The 21,240-nt window shown below is 43.5% G+C and overlaps 1 protein-coding gene and 1 pseudogene across 17 annotated transcripts in view; one reads left to right on the top strand and one right to left on the bottom strand.

Moving 5' to 3' along the window:
* Positions 1 to 21,240, bottom strand: part of LUZP2 (leucine zipper protein 2) — a 270,446-nt gene that overhangs the window by 240,205 nt on the left and 9,001 nt on the right. For 5 of the 16 annotated variants that reach the window (XM_086895398.1, XM_086895397.1, XM_086895402.1 and 2 more), the window contains exon 1: positions 32 to 321. The exons of 8 other annotated variants lie outside the window; for them this stretch is intronic. In XM_086895398.1, coding sequence (XP_086751524.1) covers positions 32 to 306 — 275 coding nt within the window. In that variant the 5' untranslated portion in view covers positions 307 to 321. Of the gene's footprint in view, positions 1 to 31; positions 325 to 21,240 lie in introns of those variants that run through there. 3 more of the 16 variants (XM_086895396.1, XM_086895399.1, XM_086895403.1) reach the window with 2 other exon arrangements.
* Positions 921 to 6,417, top strand: LOC147652483 (uncharacterized; annotated as a pseudogene). Its single transcript, XR_015288630.1, has one exon. The product of XR_015288630.1 is annotated as an uncharacterized LOC147652483 (transcript).

Genomic DNA, 21,240 nt, shown 5'->3' with positions numbered 1-21,240 from the left:
ACCGCTTTCTTCCCCCCCTCAGATTTCTCACCGCCGCGGCTTTTCCCCCACCCATGGCTTTCCGTCCCACTGCTTTGACCCCCCTCCGTGGCTTCTGCTGCCATAGCAACACTGCTGACGCTGTTCCCTCGCAAAACCCCGCACCCGGCACTGCTGAGACCTGCTCCTGCTACTCAGCCGGCGGCACTGGGACTGCAGCCGCGCCGCCCCTTTCCCGCTGCCGGACTGCCCCGCTGGTCCCCCGATATCTCGCTCCAGCACCCTTGGAGCACTCAAAGAGGCATCGCATAGATGCATGCCCTGCATTCTGAACTGAGGATGACAGCGATATCCACACAACTGACTCTGATTCAGATGAAACTGACCCCTGGATAAAAAATCAAATTCAAGCCACTCAGGTAGGGGAATGGGAACTACCCCAAAACATATCCGCCTTCCCAGTAACTTCTCAAAAACGCAGGAATGTTGCAACAGAACTGTGTGGCAACCTATTACTAGCAAAGAACTTATAGACCTTCACAAAATAGCCAAAGAACATAGACGAGGAACACATCTTTTTAGAAATTGCCTTGAAGCCATTTTCTCTGTGCATATCTTAGTACCACACAATGTCAAAAATATTGCTGAATGCCTCCTTTCCCCTGCTGGATATATGCTACGGGAAAGGCATTGGAAAAAACAATTAAAATCATCTGACAAATATTCTAAAGATGCAAATAGCTAAAATTTTACTGTTGAACGGTTAGCAGGAGAAAATTACATACTAAAACCCTGAGAACAAGCTAACACTTTACCTGAGGACACACTACAAGACATTGCTATTGCAGCAAGAACATCATTGCTCCTCACTCCAGATGACTCTAACACTACATTTTGCTAATATCAAACAAGGGGTAGATGACAGTTGTATTAAATTTTTGGATAGATTAAAGGATGCCTTGGAAAAACAAATAGAGGGTATAGAGGAATGAAAAGAACTTTTGAGTAAACTAGCTATAAAGAATGCTAATGAACAATGTAAAACTATTTTGAGGGCTTTACCCTTGGATACAGAACCCACCATTGAATAAATGGTAGGAAGCTGTACACACCATTTGTCCACTGAAAGCACAGTTGCCCAAGCAGTTGCTAAATGCATCACTGAAGGGGTTTCTGGAGCATTTGCCATGGTAACTTCCAGAGATAATGCTCACTGTTTCAACTATGGGGAATTTGGACATTTTATAAAGGGCTGCCCAGAGTAGTCACCCACTCAAGACCCCCACACTCACTACCAAAGACCCCAGAGACCACAGTGATGTCAGCAGCATTCGGGAAAGTCCCAGTGCAGCACAGTAAGGCCCCACTCACAGCAAACAAATCAAAAGCCATCCTCGCTCTGTCCCAACTGTGAGATTCACATCAGACAGCCAGGACCAGGAAGGTGGGAGGCATCACAGCACATCATCCTGGGACACTGCAAGCCACATGAGGATCCAACACACGGAAACATTCCAATGGGAACCTGGCACCAGCTGGTAACTGCACTGTCCACTGACTTTACAGATGAAGGTGTTTACCATATCCCCACAGGAAAGCATGGATCAGAAGATGGTCCCTGGGACATCCTAATTACAGGTGACACTTTCCATGGTCCAAAGGAAATTTTTGTATTTCCAGAAGTACAAACAGTGTATTCTGGACAGGAGATCTTTTTCCAACTGTCCTGCACAGACACACCCTTTTACCTTTCACAGGGAACCCCAATTGCACAAGCTTTTCTACTCCCACCAAACCGCATGGAACGGTTGAGGTTTCCCCTCAACCCCACAATAATGCTGGCACAGACTTTGGGCCCAAATAAGCCTACTATTGAGTGTAGCTTATTCTGCAGGGGAGAGAAAATCTACTAACCAGGGATGCTGGTCACTGACGTAGATGCGACCATCATCGCCTGCTCAGAGTGGCTGGCAAACTGGGAACTGCAGCCTGTGGCAGGCATGATTTCAGGGATTGGCGGTGTTACAGTGTCTATGCACAGGAAGCAGAATGTCATCGTCAAGGTCCTGAAGGCAAGCTGGCAACCATCCAGCCATGTGTGCTAAGGGCCCCCATCACCCTATGGGGTAGGGACCTTCTATCCCAGTGGGGGACTTCCTTATGCATTCCCAGATGGAATTTCTGATTGGGGCCACTGAGTACTGTGCACTGCCATCTACCCCTCGGCTCACCTGGAAATGTGAGAACTGAGAACCCAGTCTGGGTCAAGCAGTGGCCCCTCTCAAAAGTGTAATAGTGCACATTACAAGACCTAGTTGAAGAGCAGCTTGCCAAAGGCCACATCATCGAGACCAGCCCTTGGAACTCTCCAGTCTTTGTGCTGAAAAAGCCTGGAAAGGATAGATGGAGACTTTTACATGATCTTCACAAGATCAATGAGGTCATTGAGGACATGGGTCCCCTTCAGCCTAGCCTGCCCTCACCATCAGTGCTGCCTCGAGATGGGACTCTTGCCATCAAAGACTGTTTCTTCAGCATCCCGCTGCACCAAGATGCCCCCACTTTGCCTCCTCTGTTCCCTCTCTTATCAGAGAGGCTCCACAGAAAAGATATCATTGGCTTTATCTACCTCAAGGCCTCAAGAACAGCCCAATCATATGCCAGTGGTACATTGCTCACTTTCTGTCTCTTCAGAAAAGACTTATTTGGACAAAGCAGTCAAAAAGACCATTGAAACAATAGAAAAAGATGGATTTGAAATCCATGAGGACAAAGTGCAGTACACCAGCCCATGGACTTACCTTGGACTCCAAATTCATGAAAGGACCATCATACCCCAGCAGCTTGCCATCTGAGATGACCCAAAGACCCTGAGAGACTTGCATAGTTTATGTGGGTCCATCAACTGGATCCGTCCCCTGATTGGAATTAAAACAGAAGACTTTGCCCCCCTGTTCCATCTTCTCTGTGGCAGCAGAGAACTGGACTCTCCATGTGCCTTCACACCAGAAGCCCGAGATACCATCACCAAAAGCCGTCTTCATGCCAAGCCCATCACTTCAAGCCCAGCCTGCCTTTCCAGTTTGTCATTCTGGGAAAAGCCCAGTTTCCATGGACTGATTTTCCAATGGGACCTTCAAATCAGAAACCCTCTGTTGATACTTGAATGGATCTTTACAAACAACCAGCCTACAAAAATAATTGCCACCTTTCAGGAAATCATGGCACATCTAATTAAAAAAAGCCAGGACTCGCCTCCTCTCTCTTGCAGGGTGTGAGTTCATATGTATATACCTTCCATTAACTACTAGAGACCTAGAACATTTGCTCCAGACTAATGAAAAACTCCAGTTCACCCTGGATAACTATACAGGACAAATTTCCATCCACATACCAAAACTTAAACTTTTCAATGTGGCCTTTAATCTGACCCTGAAATTAGTGCAAAGCAGGGCACCTCTCAAAGCTCTAACTGCTTTTACAGACGGCTCAGGGTCTTGTGGGTCATCCCACAAGTCTGTGATGACATGGAAAGACCCCAAGACTCAAAAGTGGGAATCTGATTTACAAATAGCAGAAGGATCCCCACAAATAGCTGAGTTAGCAGCTGTCATCAGAGCCTTTGAGAAATTCAAAGACGAACCCATTAATTTAGTCATAGATTCAGCTTATGTTGCTGGTACGGCTATGAGGACAGAACACACTTTTGTCAAATATATTTCCAACCCAAAACTACACCAATTGATCTCTGCATTAACTCATTTAATATCCCACAGAAAGCAACTTTATCATATCATGCATGTGAGGTCACACACTGACCGGCCAGGTGCCATCATAGAAGGAAACAGGAAAGTGGACGCTTTAGCCATGCCAGTAGGAACTGCTAATGTCCCTGACATCTTCGCTCAGGCAAAGTTGTTACATGCATTTTATCATCAAAATGCACCTGCACTCATCAGAATGTTCAAGCTCTCAAAAGACCAAGCAAAAGCTATTATTGCAACATGCCCAAAGTGCCAGAATTACCAGATCCCATCTATGGGTACCAGGATCGATCCCCAAGGCCTGAACAGCTGTCAGCTGTGGCAGATTGATGTGACTCATTTTCCATCTTTTGGAAGGTCTAAATATGTGCATGTGTCAGTTGACACGTTTTCTGCATCAGCTTACATAGGAAAAAGTGCCACTCATACCACCAAGCGTTTTCTCCTTGCATTTTCCACTCTAGGAGTCCCAAAAACCATCAAAACAGACAATGGACCTGCCTATACCTCTCGTAGGTTAAAAGAGTTCTTCAATGAGTGGGGAATAAAACACAATACAGGCATACCTGCAAATCCCACAGGACAATACATTGTAGAAAAGACTCATCAAACCCTCAAGAGTCCTTCATCAACAACAGAGAGAAGCAGAAATTACATCCCCTTTTGAGAGACTTTGTAAGGCACTCTATGTCATTAAGTTCCTAAATTGTACAGCATCTGAGCCTGACCCTCCAATCCTGCACCACTTCTCAAATTCAACCCAAGCTAAACTCACTGAGAAGCCACCAGTGCTAGTAAAAGACCCAGAGACACATCAGGTTTCTGGGCCTTTCCAACTGATTACCTGGGGAAGAGGCTATGCCTGTGTCTCACTACCATCTGGACCTAAATGCTTCCCAGGAAAAAACATAAAACGGTATCTGCACTGCAAACTCTGCCCGCACGGACACTAACAAGAATTCTCCTGAGTAAAATACAGAGACTTCCACAAAACCAGACCAGCTCTGCATGGAGACCAAGGAGTCACTGATCATCCACAAACCAGAGAGAAGACCACACCATCACAGAACAGCAGACAAAACAGAAAACTGACCAAGATGCTGCTACATCAGTCAAGCCATAGGCCAGATGCAGTCTGTCCACAAACTGCTCCCTAGATTATATGTTGTTACCCCTTTTCCCCAAAAAACCCTCGTGGCCCCCTTCCTCAACCCTTGTCAGAACCTCCCTAAACCCTATACCTACCTCCCCCAAACTCAGCTTTTAGTAAATAGAAAAAGGGGGGGAAAGAATGGGGAAAAGGGATGAGGGAGAAAATCCTAAACCCCCCCCTCCACCAAAAAAAATTAAAATTTCGCTATCAGAAGCCTCATCCTTGTCCAAAGATGAAAATTATCTCTGTTGGTACTGCTCTCACTGCTGTTTAGATGCTCTTCACTGTGCCACATGCCTTTGGCTGGATTAGCCCACAGCCTAACCATAATGTTTGGGTGACCCTAACAAGGACACTGAAACAAGATAACATGTGCCTATCTACGGGCAGCATTGACAACCCACTTTCCACGTGTCTAGCAGGGATTCCCTTGCTAGCAGATGACTGGCCTGTCTCTAATTCAGAGCTCCTCTGCACCACAGGTAAGAGGCCCAATCCTCTTGTAGACACTTGGGATGAGTGGACAAAGATTCTGCCGAATGCTCTGGAAGAACCCCAAGAATTAGACCTGCTGGGGTCCTCCAAAGCAACATACTGTGTCAAATTTTACTTTAGATGACCAAGTCAACATTGGCCAGGAATTGAGCAGGCAAAAAACATGTACATAAAAGATATATCACCAATTAACAAAGCTTACAATAATTTAAATTGGTGTAATTACACCAGCCGCATACTTTGTGTCCTCTCTCCACCCCAAAGTGTTGCCCCAGGGAATGTTTTCATCTGTGGTGACTGAGCATGGGCTGGGATTCCCTCAGGTCTCCACAGGGGTCCCCGTAGCCTTGGAAAGCTTTCTACCCTCACTCCAAATATCACATTGTTGCATAATTAGAAACAAAAAACTGAATTGGCATGCCAAAAAAGATCCTGCACTGAATTTGGTGAAAATTTTAACAGCCCAATTTACAATTGGAACATAGGAAAGCGAGTTGCAGCCTCCCTGTTTTATCCATGGGGATCTGCAGCTAAAGCCCTTGGTGACATAAATCACCTGGCGTGTTGGCTTAGCAAGCAGGGCAACACAACATCTGCTTCCCTGAGCGATCTTTTAAAAGATGAGGAAACCACGAGACACGAATCTCTACAGAAGCGAGCAGCAATTGACTTCCTACTACTTGCCCATGGACATGGCTACGAGGACTTTGAAGGGATGTGCTGCTTCAATGTCTCTTCACATTCAGAATCCATCCATAGAAACATCCAGAAACTGAAGGAACTAGTGAAGGACTTAAATGTGGAAAATACCCCGGACTGGGTCAATGACCTTCTCAGTCACTGGGGACTAACGATTCTTCCCCTTCCCAATTCTCCCCTTCCCTGTAAAAATCCCAGCTTTTGTCCAGATCAGTGGTTATATCATCACTGGCCCCCTTTGCTGAAGCCTGCATTAAAGACTTTCTGTGGAACACCATATGATCTTCCCGTCTCTTGTCTGCATTGGCAGGGGTAACCCCTGAACAGAGCTGGCTAGGCTGAACAGAGCTGATCACTGAGCAGAAGTCACTTCTAGAACAGCTGGTCACCTTGAAGACTTGGCCCATGCTCCTAAGGGTTACCCCTGGCTGGAGACTGCCTGGAAACCCCAGACAGTGGCTCTCTCCCCCGGGACATCTATCTGGGTTGCTGTTGGCAGAAGCTGGGGGTCGGGCAGGCCCCCAGGACCCAGCCACAAAACCCAAGATAAGGAAGAAACTAATAAGGACAACTCAGCAACTGTCCTGAATCCGCTCTGGCTGGGTAAAAGGTAATTCTGGAAAGGAAAGATCACAACTACTGACCCAAGAAACCAATCAATTCAAAAGAGAAAGAGCATGCATTACTAATTAGCATGAGAAGTGAGAGAAATTATGACCAATAGAAGAGAGAATATAAATTAATAAAAGAAGTAGGTAACTTGTACCCAATGAACATTAATGGTTTTGTTTATTAAAATGTATACACAGTGAAAAGTTTTGGTAGTTGTGCTGACTGTGGATTTGCTGCCCAGCTTCCCTTTCTGTGCAGCACTGTAAATAAATCATATACCTTGACTGTTTGTGGATTGGCCTATTACACACCAGGTGAAAGAACCTATTTTGGAACAACACTTTCTCTGCTTCATTGAATCTATACTAGAAATATTAAGTCTTATTCTAGTGCTTCTTCACATAGTACTTCATATCTAATTACAGGTACTAAATAAAGAGATGTAGATCCCTGTAAATAAGGACAATTCCACTGAGATCAGTAAGAGCAAAAATGAGCAAAGGACCATTTTTTATTTCCTATTTTATTTTACCATGCAAACCTCTTTCCCTTTAACTTAGTTGCAGGTTCATGTTTGTTAATCACATCACACAGATTTCTCACTCTAACTGATGAATTAGCAGAGTATTGTTGTAGTTGATAGCCTGAAATGTATCTTTTCCCATCTTTTAGTTGTGATTCTCCCCCCACCCCCAGCTTCTCTTTCTCCTAACTGTTTACCTGGCGTCAAGTTACCTTGGTTACTGAAGTTTCTCTCCTCAGCCCCACGGCGAGAGGCCGCATAGAGTAAAGAGAGGACCCCGCTGGCATTTCCAGCTGCTTGAAGTTTCTTTAGCCCAGGAAAGCACGGGGTTGAGAGAAGAGAACCCTTCTTTCCAACACGGAAGTTTGTAACTCTGTTTTTCCTGTCCCAGAATGCCTCTAAACTATGGAAGCTGAGAGGGTATGCTTACCTTGCCTTCCCTTTCTTTCCCCCCTGGGTTGCCAGGAAACCAAGCCCCCCCTCTCTCCTCCTCTGCCCCTCTGTGGAGAATACTCCTACACCTTTGTGGGCATTTGACGAAGTTGGTGTCTGTTATTTCTTATCTTGGTGTGTGTAACCTTGATTTGTAGAAAGTTTGTAAGATGTACTAACTGAGAAAAATAGTTGGTTCTTTCTCTGATGTTCCCTCCCTCCGAGAAACCCTGTTAAAAGAGACCCCCCAGACCCCAAATCCTTTGTCTCTCGTCCTTTGGATTCCCCTTCACAGGAATAAACTGTGGAATGCAAACCAGAGAGAGAGTCCCCCCCTGATTTCTTTACTCGCTCTATAGACTTGAATTCTTGAAGAAAATCAGTGAATCTCACAAACATATGATGGCTCGATGTGTTTTGAGTGAAGAGAAACCTCATCACTGAGCTAGCCGGGTCACACTCGAGAAGATCGAGTCAGATGACGCCCAGAACGTGGGGCTGGCCTGTCCCTCAATAAAGGGGACAGAAGAACCACGGAAGGTGAGATTCTGACCACCGCTGGGACGACATCTACCCCAGAAGCGTCTCTTCGCTGTTCTAAGTGGAAGACGTGTTGGGGAGAAAAGCAAGAACCCCTAAGCACTGAGGGGCTGCTTTTGAGAGCGAGACAACGGCAGGAGCATCCAGAAGACTGAATTCCCCAAAGGGGGGAAGTGGTGAAGAGGGAGTGGGTGAGAGAAGAGTCCCATCCCAGGTGAAACTTCTGGATGCAGAGCAGTTTGGAGCCGGTGGTGAAATAGCTGCGACGGACAGGTGAGATCACAAGATGGGTGCAAGACTGTCTGTAGCACAAAGGGGGATTTTTAATCAAGTGATTGGCATTTTGCAAATTGGAGAGAAACCGTTTTCTAAGAAAAAGGTGAAAAAATTAGTGAATTGGGTTTTTTTAAATTTTCCTCAAGTGTCTCCTGCAGATATAACTTCTGTTTCCTTTTGGAACAGAGTGGGGACAAAATTAACTGAATCTGTGAATGCTGGAGATAGTTCAGCAGAGAAAGTAATCCATTTGTTTGTTTTGATTAGACTAACCCTTATTGAAAAAAAGGAAAAAAGGTTATCCAATCCTAACCCTGATAACCCTGTTTCTTTACCTCAACCCTGTTACCCTAAGCTGGGGGATTCCTCTCAGCACCCCTGTTCCAGTAGCTCTGGCCAAGCTGTTGGAAACCTTTCCCTAAAACCCATCTCAGCTCCCTCTCCTACCCCTCTTTACCCTCAATATCCCTCTCCTTTTATTCCTGGTGGTCTTTTGGGTACACAAAATGGAGGAGACCACACGGTGAGTCTCCCCCCAAGTGTTACACAAAGGGCCCAGGAACTTCAAAATGGTGGTGAGCACATGGTCGACCCCCAAGTTGCTTCTTCTTCCCACAATCCCTTTGTTTCCCCTGCCCCCTTCAACCCTTTCCTCCCCCAAGACCTCCCCCCTCCTGGTCCTCCAGACCCTCCCTCCTCTGCCTCAGCTCCACCCCTCAGGGGTGTCTCCCTCCCAAGGCACCCTGCCCCTGACCCCTCCTACCCCCCCTGCAACCCCGCCTGCCCTCTCTCTGCTGCTGGCTCCCAGGTCTCCAGCTCACACCGTGTGGGGAAGGGCGGGGGTGAAGGGACAAACCAGGAACAGAGGCCTGCCTTCTTTGCAGCACCTGTAACTTATGGGAGGGGAGGAACATTACCAGAATGGAATGTAATGTCATTTAGATTGAAAATGGAATTATGCAAAGCAGCAAAAGAGTTTGGAAAGGAAAGCCAATTTTTTTAAAGTCTTTTAAAGGCAACCCTCTCCTCCAACCAATTGGTCCCCCATGATTTGAAGGATTTGTTTTCCTGCCTTCTATCCCCAGGAGAATATTTGCTCTGGGAAGGGGCTTGGAAAAGATTGTTGAAAACCCTTTTGGGAGAATTACTGAGCAGTGATTTTGAGGCTTTAGATGAAAGGGGTAAAATAATTACCATGAATCATTTATGTGGCGAAGATGATTGGAGCGAACCTATTGACCAGGCCCAAAATTTGCCAAAAGGAGTTAGAGAGAAAATAAAGAAAGCTGCAGAGAAAGCATTTTTCAATATTCCTCTTTCTGAATCTGTTGTTCCCTATGCTCAAGTTAAACAGCATTCTCATGAAAGATTTGTAGATTTTGTGAATAGATTAAAGGTACAGATTGAAAGACAAGTGCAGAATACCACCCTGCACTCTGACTTGCTGTTGGAAATGGCTCGAGTGAATGCGAACGAAGCCTGCAAAGCACTGATTCACGTGCTGCCGAAGGATCCACCACCGACCTTGACAACTTTGATTGAGATGTGTACGGATGTAATCAGCACTTCAATGCCAAGGACTGAGGATTCCCAGAGAACCCCAGGAAGGATTGCAGCCACAACTGTACCTACTCTGCCATCGCCAGCCAAGCCGAAGGGACCGTTCACCTGTCATCGGTGTGGACAGCCAGGACATTTTGCAAAGTTCTGCCAAGTGCCATATCCTAACAAGCAAGGGCAGGGAAACCGGGAAAAGGGAGGGGGTCCTCAGAACCAAAAAAACTAGATACCCAGCGCGAGTCTATTCCGCGCAAAGACACAAGTGGAATAGAAGTCACAGGGGGAGGGAAAATTGAATGTGATAACACTCTTAAATGTGACATTTCTCACAGGTCTGACTTCTGCCACCGAAATAACACCAAGGGTTATGAAGTTTGGAAGCCAAAATTACCTCTCAAATTGTTTACTGTGAAAGATCATTTTTTTAGGTCTCGCCACTGGATGGTTGTTTCCGTTGACCCACTGAGGGAAAAACTGACCCCCGACTTGAATTGTAAGTTTCTTGTTATTGGGGACACAAAAAACACACCCCCAGAGATTGAAATTTCTCCTGTCACTCTTTCAGCTGACTTGGATGCACTCATCCTTTTAGCACGGTGCATCAACCCACCATTCTACCTGGCACAAGGGCAGGTAATTGCTCAAGCTATTCCCATTCCATCAGGGATCCCAGTAGACGATGTAGCACCTCAGATCTACTGGGCTCAAGCAGTGGGAGAAAACAAACCCATCATCTCATGCCATTTGAAGAAAGGTAGGGAACGCATGGGAATGACAGGCATGATAGACACAGGAGCAGATGTGACTGTCATCCCTGAAAGGAGATGGCCACCACAATGGGAACTGCAACCAATGGTTAGCCACATCCAAGGTATAGGGGGAGCCCAATTGGCCAAGATATCAAAGGAACCCATTCAGATTAGAGGACCTGATGGGCAAATAACATCTATTCGCCCCATTGTCACTGATTTCCAGGTTCCCCTGTGGGGAAGAGATGTCATGTCCCAATGGGGAGTCCGCATTGAAATTCCGAAAACACCTCAGGATTTTTGATTGCGGCCACTGAGAAGCGCCAGACCCAAAAACTAGAATGGACTACAGATTCCCCAATTTGGATACCCCAGTGGCCACTGAGTAAAGACAAATTAAAGGCGCTAAATGAGTTAGTGGATGAGCAATTGGCCCAAGGCAATATTGAACCTACTTTTAGCCCTTGGAACTCCCCAGTGTTTGTCATTAAAAAGCCAGGGAAAGACAAGTGGAGATTAGTTCATGATCTGAGAGAAATTAACAAAGTCATTGCAGACATGGGACCTCTTCAGCCAGGAATGCCGTCTCCTGCCATGCTTCCTCAAGATTGGGAATTGGCTGTGATTGACATCAAAGATTGCTTTTTCAAAATTCCTCTAGACCCTATAGATGCCTCCAGGTTTGCTTTTTCTGTGCCTTCCCTCAACAGAGAAGCCCCAATGAGAAGGTTTCATTGGAAATCCCTCCCCCAAGGGATGAAAAATTCACCTGTGATTTGCCAATGGTATGTTGCCACCTTGTTATTCCCTGTGCGAGCTGAGGTGGGGGAAGCCATTATCCTGCATTATATGGATGATGTGCGAGTGTGTGCCCCCCAAGAAAAATTGCTCCAGTCCACACTGGACCGGGTGATCGAAGTTTTAACAACTGCAGGACTCACCCTTCAGGAAGAAAAAGTACAAAAATGCCTCCTTGGAAATACCTAGGCCTGGAAATCACTGCAAAAACAATTGTTCCTCAAAAATTGGCTTTTAACAGCAATCCCAAAACCTTAGCCGACTTGCACTCTCTGTGTGGAACACTGAATTGGGCTAGGCCTTGGCTAGGCATTGCCACTGATGACCTAGCGCCTCTTTTCAATTTATTGAAAGGGGGAGATGAGCTGAGTGTTCCAAGGACACTGACTCCAGAAGCCAGGGATGCTTTAGAGAAGGTAAGCAGTATGATGAAAAAGAGACAGGCATATAGATGCCATCCAGAGCTGCTTTATTGTAATGGGGAAATTGCCACACCTTCAGGGGTTGATTTTTCAGTGGGACAAGGACCAGAAAGACCATTTGATAATAATTGAGTGGGTCTTTCTCAGTCACCATTGGTCCAAAAATATTACAAGGCCACAGGAATTGATGGCCCAGATAGTTGGAAAGGCCCGGCTGAGAATGAGAGAACTTGTTGGCTGTGATTTTTCATGTATACATTTGCCCCTTAGCCTCTCTGAGGAAGAAACCTCCTCAGTGAAGATGACCAGGGAAATGTTTGAGCAACTCTTGAGGAATCAAGAGACCCTGCAAATTGCTCTGGAGAATTTTACTGGGCAGATTTCAGTTCATGCCCCTGCACACAAATTTTTTAATTCAAAATTTAATTTGGTACCAAAAGATAAGAGGAGTCAGAAGCCCCTTGAAGCTTTGACTGTTTTTACTGATGCTTCTGGAGCATCCCGAAGGTCAGTAATGACCTGGAAAGATCCTCAGACTCAGCAGTGGGAATCAGATGTTGATTATGTGGAAGGATCCCCTCAAATTGCTGAGTTAGCAGCAGTGGTTAGAGCATTTGAGAGATTTTCAGAACCATTCAATTTGGTTACTGATTCAGCCTATGTAGCAGGAGTGGTTTCCAGAGCAGAAAATGCAGTCCTCAAGGAGATCTCAAACAGAACTTTGTTTGAATTGCTTTCAAAATTGATTTATGCAGTGTCCCTTCGAGAACATCCTTACTTTGTTATGCATACCCAGTTGCACACGGAATTACCTGGTTTCATAGCAGAAGGGAATGACAGAGCTGATTCCCTGGCTGCTGCCCCTGTTGGGCTGGCCAGACTCCCTGACCTGTTTCAACAGGCAAAATTAAGCCATGAAATGTTTCATCAAAATGTACCATGTTTGATTCGACAGTTTAATCTGAAACGAGATCAAGCCAAAGCCATTGTGGCCACATGTCCCCACTGTCAGCGCACAGCTCTGCCATCCCTGGGTGCTGGAGTCAATCCAAGGGTACTTGAAAGCTGTGAAGTATGGCATACTGATGTAACACACATTTCTGAATTTGGACAGGTAAAATATGTACATGTATCTGTTGATACCTTCTCAGGAGCAATTTTTGCCTCGGCTCATGCAGGAGAAAAAGGTGTGCATGCCACAAAGCACCTATTGCAAGCTTTTTCTGTGCTAGGAATCCCTAAAGAAATTAAAACAGATAATGGACCAGCATATATTTCCAAAGTGTTTAAGGAATTTTTGCAGGAATGGGGAGTGAGACACAAGACAGGAATTCCACACTCTCCAACAGGTCAAGCAATAGTAGAGAGAGCACACCAGTCACTCAAAAGAGTTTTGAAAAATCAATGGAAAGACAAAGTAAAGTTAACACCACAGGAAAGATTATGCAAAGCCCTGTTCACTCTCAATTTTTTAAATTGTTCTATGGAAGATCAAAACCCCCCTGTGGTTAAGCATTTCTCCCCTCATGGCAAACACAAGCTCAAGGAACATCCACCAGTGCTGATGAGAGACCCTGATAGTGGAAAAATTGAAGGTCCCTACAAATTAGTGACATGGGGAAGAGGATACACTTGTGTATCAACACCCCTGGGTTTGCGGTGGGTCCCACAGAAGTGGCTAAAACCGTACGTTGAAAAACACCCCACAAAACCCCCCGATATTTCAGTGGAAGAAGTTCAAAGGACAAACAGGTATTTGGGTGGAGAAGGAAATCCAGATTCTCCATTCTACCCTGACTTTCCACTGTTGAATCTGTTTATTGATGAATTCAGCTAATGTTTTTTCCTTGTTAGCCTGTATTTTAGGAAGAAACCATCCTCAGTATGACATTTTTGTGGACATTTTCTTAGGAAGGGGATTTTCGGGATGGCTGTCTTTTCTTTTCCGGACTGTTTTAGGGTTTTTTGCAATCGTTGTTGTTCTGATTATGTTTTCTGTTTTGCAATGTTGGTGTGTTACCACCACCACCAAGTTAATTTCTCCTGCACCTCAGATAAATGCTGTGGAATTCCCAAATCCCAATACACCCCAAACCCCTTCCCCTTGGTTTGAAGAAGTAAAACCAAGTCCTCTTCCTTCTTTTGGAAAAAATTAGGGGGAGATGTTGTAGTTGATAGCCTGAAATGTATCTTTTCCCATCTTTTAGTTGTGATTCTCCCCCCACCCCCAGCTTCTCTTTCTCCTGTTTACCTGGCGTCAAGTTACCTTGGTTACTGAAGTTTCTCTCCTCAGTCCCACGGCGAGAGGCCGCATAGAGTAAAGAGAGGACCCCGCTGGCATTTCCAGCTGCTTGAAGTTTCTTTAGCCCAGGAAAGCACGGGGTTGAGAGAAGAGAACCCTTCTTTCCAACATGGAAGTTTGTAACTCTGTTTTTCCTGTCCCAGAATGCCTCTAAACTATGGAAGCTGAGAGGGTATGCTTACCTTGCCTTCCCTTTCTTTCCCCCCTGGGTTGCCAGGAAACCAAGCCCCCCCTCTCTCCTCCTCTGCCCCTCTGTGGAGAATACTCCTACACCTTTGTGGGCATTTGACGAAGTTGGTGTCTGTTATTTCTTATCTTGGTGTGTGTAACCTTGATTTGTAGGAAGTTTGTAAGATGTACTAACTGAGAAAAATAGTTGGTTCTTTCTCTGATGTTCCCTCCCTCCGAGAAACCCTGTTAAAAGAGACCCCCCAGACCCCAAATCCTTTGTCTCTCGTCCTTTGGATTCCCCTTCACAGGAATAAACTGTGGAATGCAAACCAGAGAGAGAGTCCCCCCCTGATTTCTTTACTCGCTCTATAGACTTGAATTCTTGAAGAAAATCAGTGAATCTCACAAACATAAGCTGGCTCGAAACTCTAGTGAAGAGAAACCTCATCACTGAGCTAGCCGGGTCACACTCGAGAAGATCAAGTCAGAGTATCTCTTGTTTGGAGAATGCCTGCCAAAGAATAATAAGTTTTAAAAAACTAAATGGCATATAAACCCAATGCCCACTTTTCTAAAGAAAAAAACCTCCACATTAGTATCAACTCATACAACTGGTGTTTTTGTTTGAAGCTACATTTTGCTTCTACAGTTCTTGTTTTGTCTTCTTTCCTAATTAGCACGTCGTTTAGGAACCTAGTTGATCATGCCAAATTCTAGCATTATTCATTCTTTCATACAGAGCAGCATTGAATAGGCAGACTGTATGGATTCCTCTACCATTTCTTTGACCATTTCAGGGATATTTACTTTCTTGTGTACTGGAGAGTCATTTGAATGCAGAGCACTGACACTTCTCTGTGTAGCATTGTTAGCACCAGGATGCAATTTTATTTATTAAAATACAGAGTACAATTCCTGTAACCCCCTCAGAGCCAGAAAAAACATTTGACATGTGCAAAGTGGACAAGCAGGCTGGATTTTCTTTCTTTGTGTTAGTAATAAGGTGTTTCCTTATAGCTACACAATCTTACTACATATGTGATACCAAGTTATAAGGTATTTCTATTCCTCCACCTCCCTCCAAAAATAACTGTAATAAGGCTTTTCTTGTTTAATCATGAGGCAGGCCATAGATACCCCATTCTCTCCCAACAACTTTTGCTCAATTAAATTTAAAGGTCTGCTTACATCGGTAGGCAAAGATAAAACCTGTGCAGCTACTGCACAGATCTAAAATAATTCTGCTAAAAGGTCTGCTATTCTTGGATATTTTGAATATCTGCATTTAGCTCTACAGAGTCACACAGTTTGAAGCCCTTGGTCCCCAAAATAGGGACAGAGTAGCTTGCCAGGCAATCATTAGCACATCGTTTACTTTGAAATCTTAACTGTTCACTAACCCACCCTCATACAGGAAGCAAAAGCTTGAGCACAAAAAAATCCACAAGTAGGGAGGATGTCATGTTATTTTCCTAATGTTTTCTTCCCTCAGTACATCCTTCTCAATTGCAACTTTCTATTACCAGAAAACTTAATAACACATTGAACACCCTCCTTATGGGCCAAGAAATATAATTATCTGTAAAATGAACCATAGACATAAAGAGATGGAAAACTGTACATGTACATGCAATCAAAAACCCACTTAGTAAATATGAAGAAATATATGTGATCCTAATTAATCTGCTTGATATACTACAATCAGTTACTAAAGTACAGTCATGTAATCTAATATGTTCTGGGTTGGAAAAACACTTTGTAAGGTATGGAAAAGATATCTTTCCAAAAAAGGATGTATTTTACATCACCAGTCAGACCACATTTTTAATACTGATATTGAAAAATAAGTTTATGTCTTAAAATTGACAAGGGAATTTAGTTGGCATCTCAAAATACAGAAAAATCTAGCTTTTTTTAATTCCTCTTCTTGAGTTTGGTGGCGTTTTTTGCCTTCGGGTCAGTTTTTGTGTCATTCTGGTTTGCTTGTGGTATTTTTTCCCTCCCTCCTTAATAGTCTGAGCTACAATTGCTTAAAGTTGGTGTTTTACCTCAGACTAAATCACAAAATCCCGGCTATTTTCCAGATTCAAAACTAGCTGCAGCTTCTAGATAAGCTGGTTGAATGCATTTCTGTAGGGTACATATGCATGACCAAGAGTATATTGTACTGTTTGCTCCATCTAACTTAAAATTACAATTTTTTAATTGCTCATTGGGAAGAAAAGGGAAAAAACAAAAGTGTTTGTATATCAAGTAAGTATATTTTCTGATTTGAGAGATACCAGAAAAAGTGGTACTCAACCATACATAAAATGGCCTGGGCTGGAAGGAACCTTAAAGATCATCTAGTTCAAATCATCCTGCCATGGGCAGGGATACATTTCACTAGACCAGGTTGCTCAGAATTCCATCCAATCTGGCCTTGAACACTTACAGACATATTTAGTATTACAATGCTAAAGTAACAATAGGTGGGTGTTACTCAAACAGATTTCAACATTCCAGCAAATTTTGTAGAAGGTAATCCATTTACACCTTAAAGCCTAAATATCAGTTTAAAATTACATTGCCAGAACACAAAGCATGCTTTAATTTCTTTTTAAGAGCCAAAGTCCATTTCAAGAAGCTTGAGGTCCAGTGACCATATCTACTTAAATCAGAGCAAATACTGTTAATTCTATCTATAGAATTAAATAATTAATAAATCTCTATTCTTCCAACAAAATTGGGGTATTTTTTAGTTCCTTGCAAATATACAGTGATTAACCTGTCAAAATGAGCTTTCGAACTTATTTTCTCTCATTCACATCTACTTACAGAAAGTAAAAGGTGAACCTTAACATTTACCTATACTCTAAGTTTGTAAAACTTATAGGTACAAAATTTCTGCTCCAAGAGCAACAGTCAGGGTTAAAAAGGGATTTTGCATACTGATACGAATCAGATTTCTACTAAGCTTTTCTATTTGGAGTACTGTGGGCTACTCAGTACAAGAAAGTCAAGGATCTATTGAAGAGGATCCAGCAGTGGCTGGATGATGAGGGGTCTGGAACATTTCTCTTATGAGGAGACTGTGGGAACTGGGCCTATTTAAACTAGAGAAGACTGAGAGGGCATTTCATTAATGCATATAAATATCTCAAAGTCAGTTGTCAAGAGGATGGTGCCAGCCTCTTTGCAGTGGTGTCCAGGTGAGGTGGTGACAGTATGAGGAACAATGGACACAAACTAAAACACATGAAGTTTCACTCAACATAAGGGAAAGGTAAATGAGCACATGACCAGTTGCCCAGGGAAGTCGTGGAGTCTCCTCCCTGAAAATGCTCAAAAGTCATCTGGGTGCATTCCTGTGTCACCTACGCTAGGTGAGCCTGCCTTGGAGGGTGGGTTGGACTGGATGATCTCCATAGGTCCCCTCCAATCCTAAGAATTTTGTGATTAGCTGAGATCTCATAAAGTGAAGATTACTGAATGCAACACTTGGCACTAAGACAGATTTCAGCAATTAAAACATATTAAATGATTTGAGGTTTGAGGGGGTTGGAGTATTCTTTTTACTTTGCATTAAATCACTTTCCTAAGTATAAACATTCAACAAATTATTGTGTTCTACAGTATACATTCTCCATATTTTCAATCTTACTAAGTACTTACAGCTTCATTTGCTGATTTCTTTTGTCAAGAATCTCAAGTGCACACTGAATTTAAAACACTCTTTGTTTCCCCTTTTTGAAATCATAATCAAACAAAATATCCAAGGTGAATATCTCTAATTTAGCATTTCTCTGACCAATATATTTACATTTGTGATGATGAATACTGTAATGTAATGATTTGTAATAATGTGATTTTGCTTAATATGCTCATAAATAATAAAAAAAATCATCGCATTATTCGTTTTAGATAGTTGATAACTTCCTTCTCCCCAAAACTGTCAATGTTGTAACTTTTATACTTCTTGTTTTTGTACTTCATGAAGAGTCATTGCCAAATATTGTGGATGCTAACTCTGAAACAGAGAGCATGGTGCCTGTGGAAATTGCTGGCCGCATAGCTTTCTCAGTCTTGCCTGGGAAAATGGTCTGGGAATTCATAAGGAAGAATTAAAACAATCCTTAGAGATAGAAAGCAGCCTTGCAGGTGCTGTTTGTCTGTTCCTTGTTTTCTTGCAAGAGAAAGTTGAGGGGTGGTGAATCCCACTGACCAATGATGGTGATGTGTTAGTTTACTAACCAATAAGAGTTTTCTTTTCTGTACTTTTCACGTATCGGTCTATAAAAAAGAGCTGAGGTAATAAACTGAGAGAGAAACTTCTCCAGTTCTGACTCCACAAGAGAGTCTGTGTCGTTCTTTCGCTGTTCCCAATAGAGTGACAAAATATTGCCACATAAATCTTAAACCTGTATTTTCCAACATATTTGCATGACACTGTAATACAGAATTTACACTGTTCAGGCAGAATATTGAAAACAGTCTGCTCTCTCAACAGCATCAGCTGTGCAAGAAGTTACTTCTGTTTTACTGTGGTCCCTTATAATAAATAGGTTTTGCAATTCTTAGTGTTTTTTCAAGCACTGGGGGGCATGCATTATTCATACAACATATAAGCTACCTAAATATCCTTCAGCTGGTAGAACTGTGGAAGAAAGCTTGCAATATGCATATTTCATGAGATAGTTTGGTGATAGCCATTGATTTTGACAGCAGGACATATTTTAAATATTTCTAACTTCTTTACAGTGCATTTTCACAAATCAGCACCAGAAACCTGAAGTGTTTTGTGCAGAAGCAGATATTCTTGGAAATTGGTTCTTACTGCTTAAAGGAATGCATGCTTCATCTTGTGGCTCAGGACCTAGGTTTTTACTCTTCTGTTGCCTGCATTGATCTTCCTAACTACTCATTCTGCCTCTTGACCATGTTCACTGGTTCAGGATAGTGCTAAGACAAATCCCTGCAAACACATACCAACTATGACTTTTTTTGGGGAAGAGGGAAGACTCAACACACTCCAGTGGTTTCCACAACCAAATGTGTACTCAGTCAATTTTTAAAAACAGAACATTCAAGAACTGGATGTTGTTATGTAATTTGGATCTGTCATGTATTTCTATTAATGTAAATAGCATTGCACCAGCTGTTACGGGTAGGTGTTTTGGAGACTTTGTGCAGAGTTTTTGGAGGTTTGATGTTTTCATAAACACATTTACATAGAATATACATATACAATGTAAAACAATCCTTGCATGGCTTTTAGTGCTTCATTAAGGAAAGCATGAAAAATTTAATACCCTACTAACATTAAATATAAAAAATGGTTCAACTTCACTTTTCATATTTAACCAAGATCACTTTGTGTTCCAAAACTGAATTTTTGAACAATTTCTGGAGTGTAAAATAATATCTAATTTGTGCTGGTTTTGCATTGATGGACATTTGGGGAATTGAACACCCACTGAAGTGATATCTCTGAGAGAAGCTGCTCGGAGCTATTGGAAAAGGCCAATAGCTGGCTAGTTCTGAGAACTGACAACATTTTGAACAATTTAGAAATTAGATCTACCTCTGTGAGAACCACATTTTAAAAACAGCAAGCCTGGGAAATCTCTCTCTTGGCTTCCAGCCTCAGAAGGTAACTGAGCTCTAGTGGGGCCGACCCTGCTCCCCCACAGCCTGTGTGGCCTGGGAGGGGGCCAGGCCAGACCCCAGAGGCTCCTGGGCAGGGGATGGAGGCTGTGGGGAACTGGCCCCAGGCTGGGCCAGGCCATGCCACAGCTGCTGACATCTTGATGACACTAAACCCCGCTGGCCCGCACCAACGGTTCCAGGCCAAGCCAGACCCAACTGCCCCGCCCTCCCCCGCCCCCCCCCCACTCCCCAGAAGCTGCTAGGCAGAGGAAGGGGCCCAGAGCTGCCTGAAATCCAACACAGTGACTGCTGTGGCCACTGGGCAAGATATTAACCCTTTCACTATGCAGATGAGACCTGCAGGCCTTTTTTCTCTCTCCAGGGAGAGAAAAAGAGCGATGACACATAGAAGACCAAATGAAGACACCAAGGTCAGTAAAGGAGTCAAGCCTCAGATGGAAGGAGAATGAGGAGATGCCCTAATGGGGCTGAAAGCTCTTTTGGTAGTACCATGGAGATGGATAATGATATACTGAAATATCCCCTTTAATTCATGAAAGACTATGGGGGGATGAAGTATTCTGTAGATGTGAGCAGAGGCATCCATTGACAAAGCCAAGAAGACATTGGAGTAGCTGTAATCCCATGAGAAGCCTGAACAAAGAGAGAGAGAGAGAGATGAGAGTGATGAAGACCCTTTGCTCCATGGAGAGAAGAAAAAAACTTCTGTTCCCAAAGATGATCACAGAGACAGATGAAAAGAACTTTTAACAACTCATCTTTAAAATAATACCCCATGAGTTTGTGGCCCATGGACACACCTCTAGGAGGGCTGTAAAAATGGGAGGAATTTTGCGACGCAGAACTTTTCCTGGGCAGCTGCTATTTGTAGAAATGAAAAGCCATGAGAGAACTGTTTCTTGTGGAGAAGTCTACATGGCATGACAAGAGAAAACCTCTTTCCCTACAAGAATTAATGAAAGACTATTGTATAGCTGGCAACTGATTTAACATCCCAGGTTTTGTCTCTACATTGTCAGTTGGGAAAGGAAAGAGGATAGCCAGTGGGAGGAAAGATGTTCTGGAGGTTTTATTCTGATGCTTCTTGTTCTTGTAGTCCTATTAATAAAGTTTCTT

Source organism: Cyanistes caeruleus, chromosome 6 (assembly GCF_971803275.1).
Source record: "Cyanistes caeruleus chromosome 6, bCyaCae1.hap1.1, whole genome shotgun sequence".
NCBI lineage: Eukaryota > Metazoa > Chordata > Aves > Passeriformes > Paridae > Cyanistes > Cyanistes caeruleus.
This window is presented reverse-complemented; position numbering and strand designations above follow the sequence as displayed.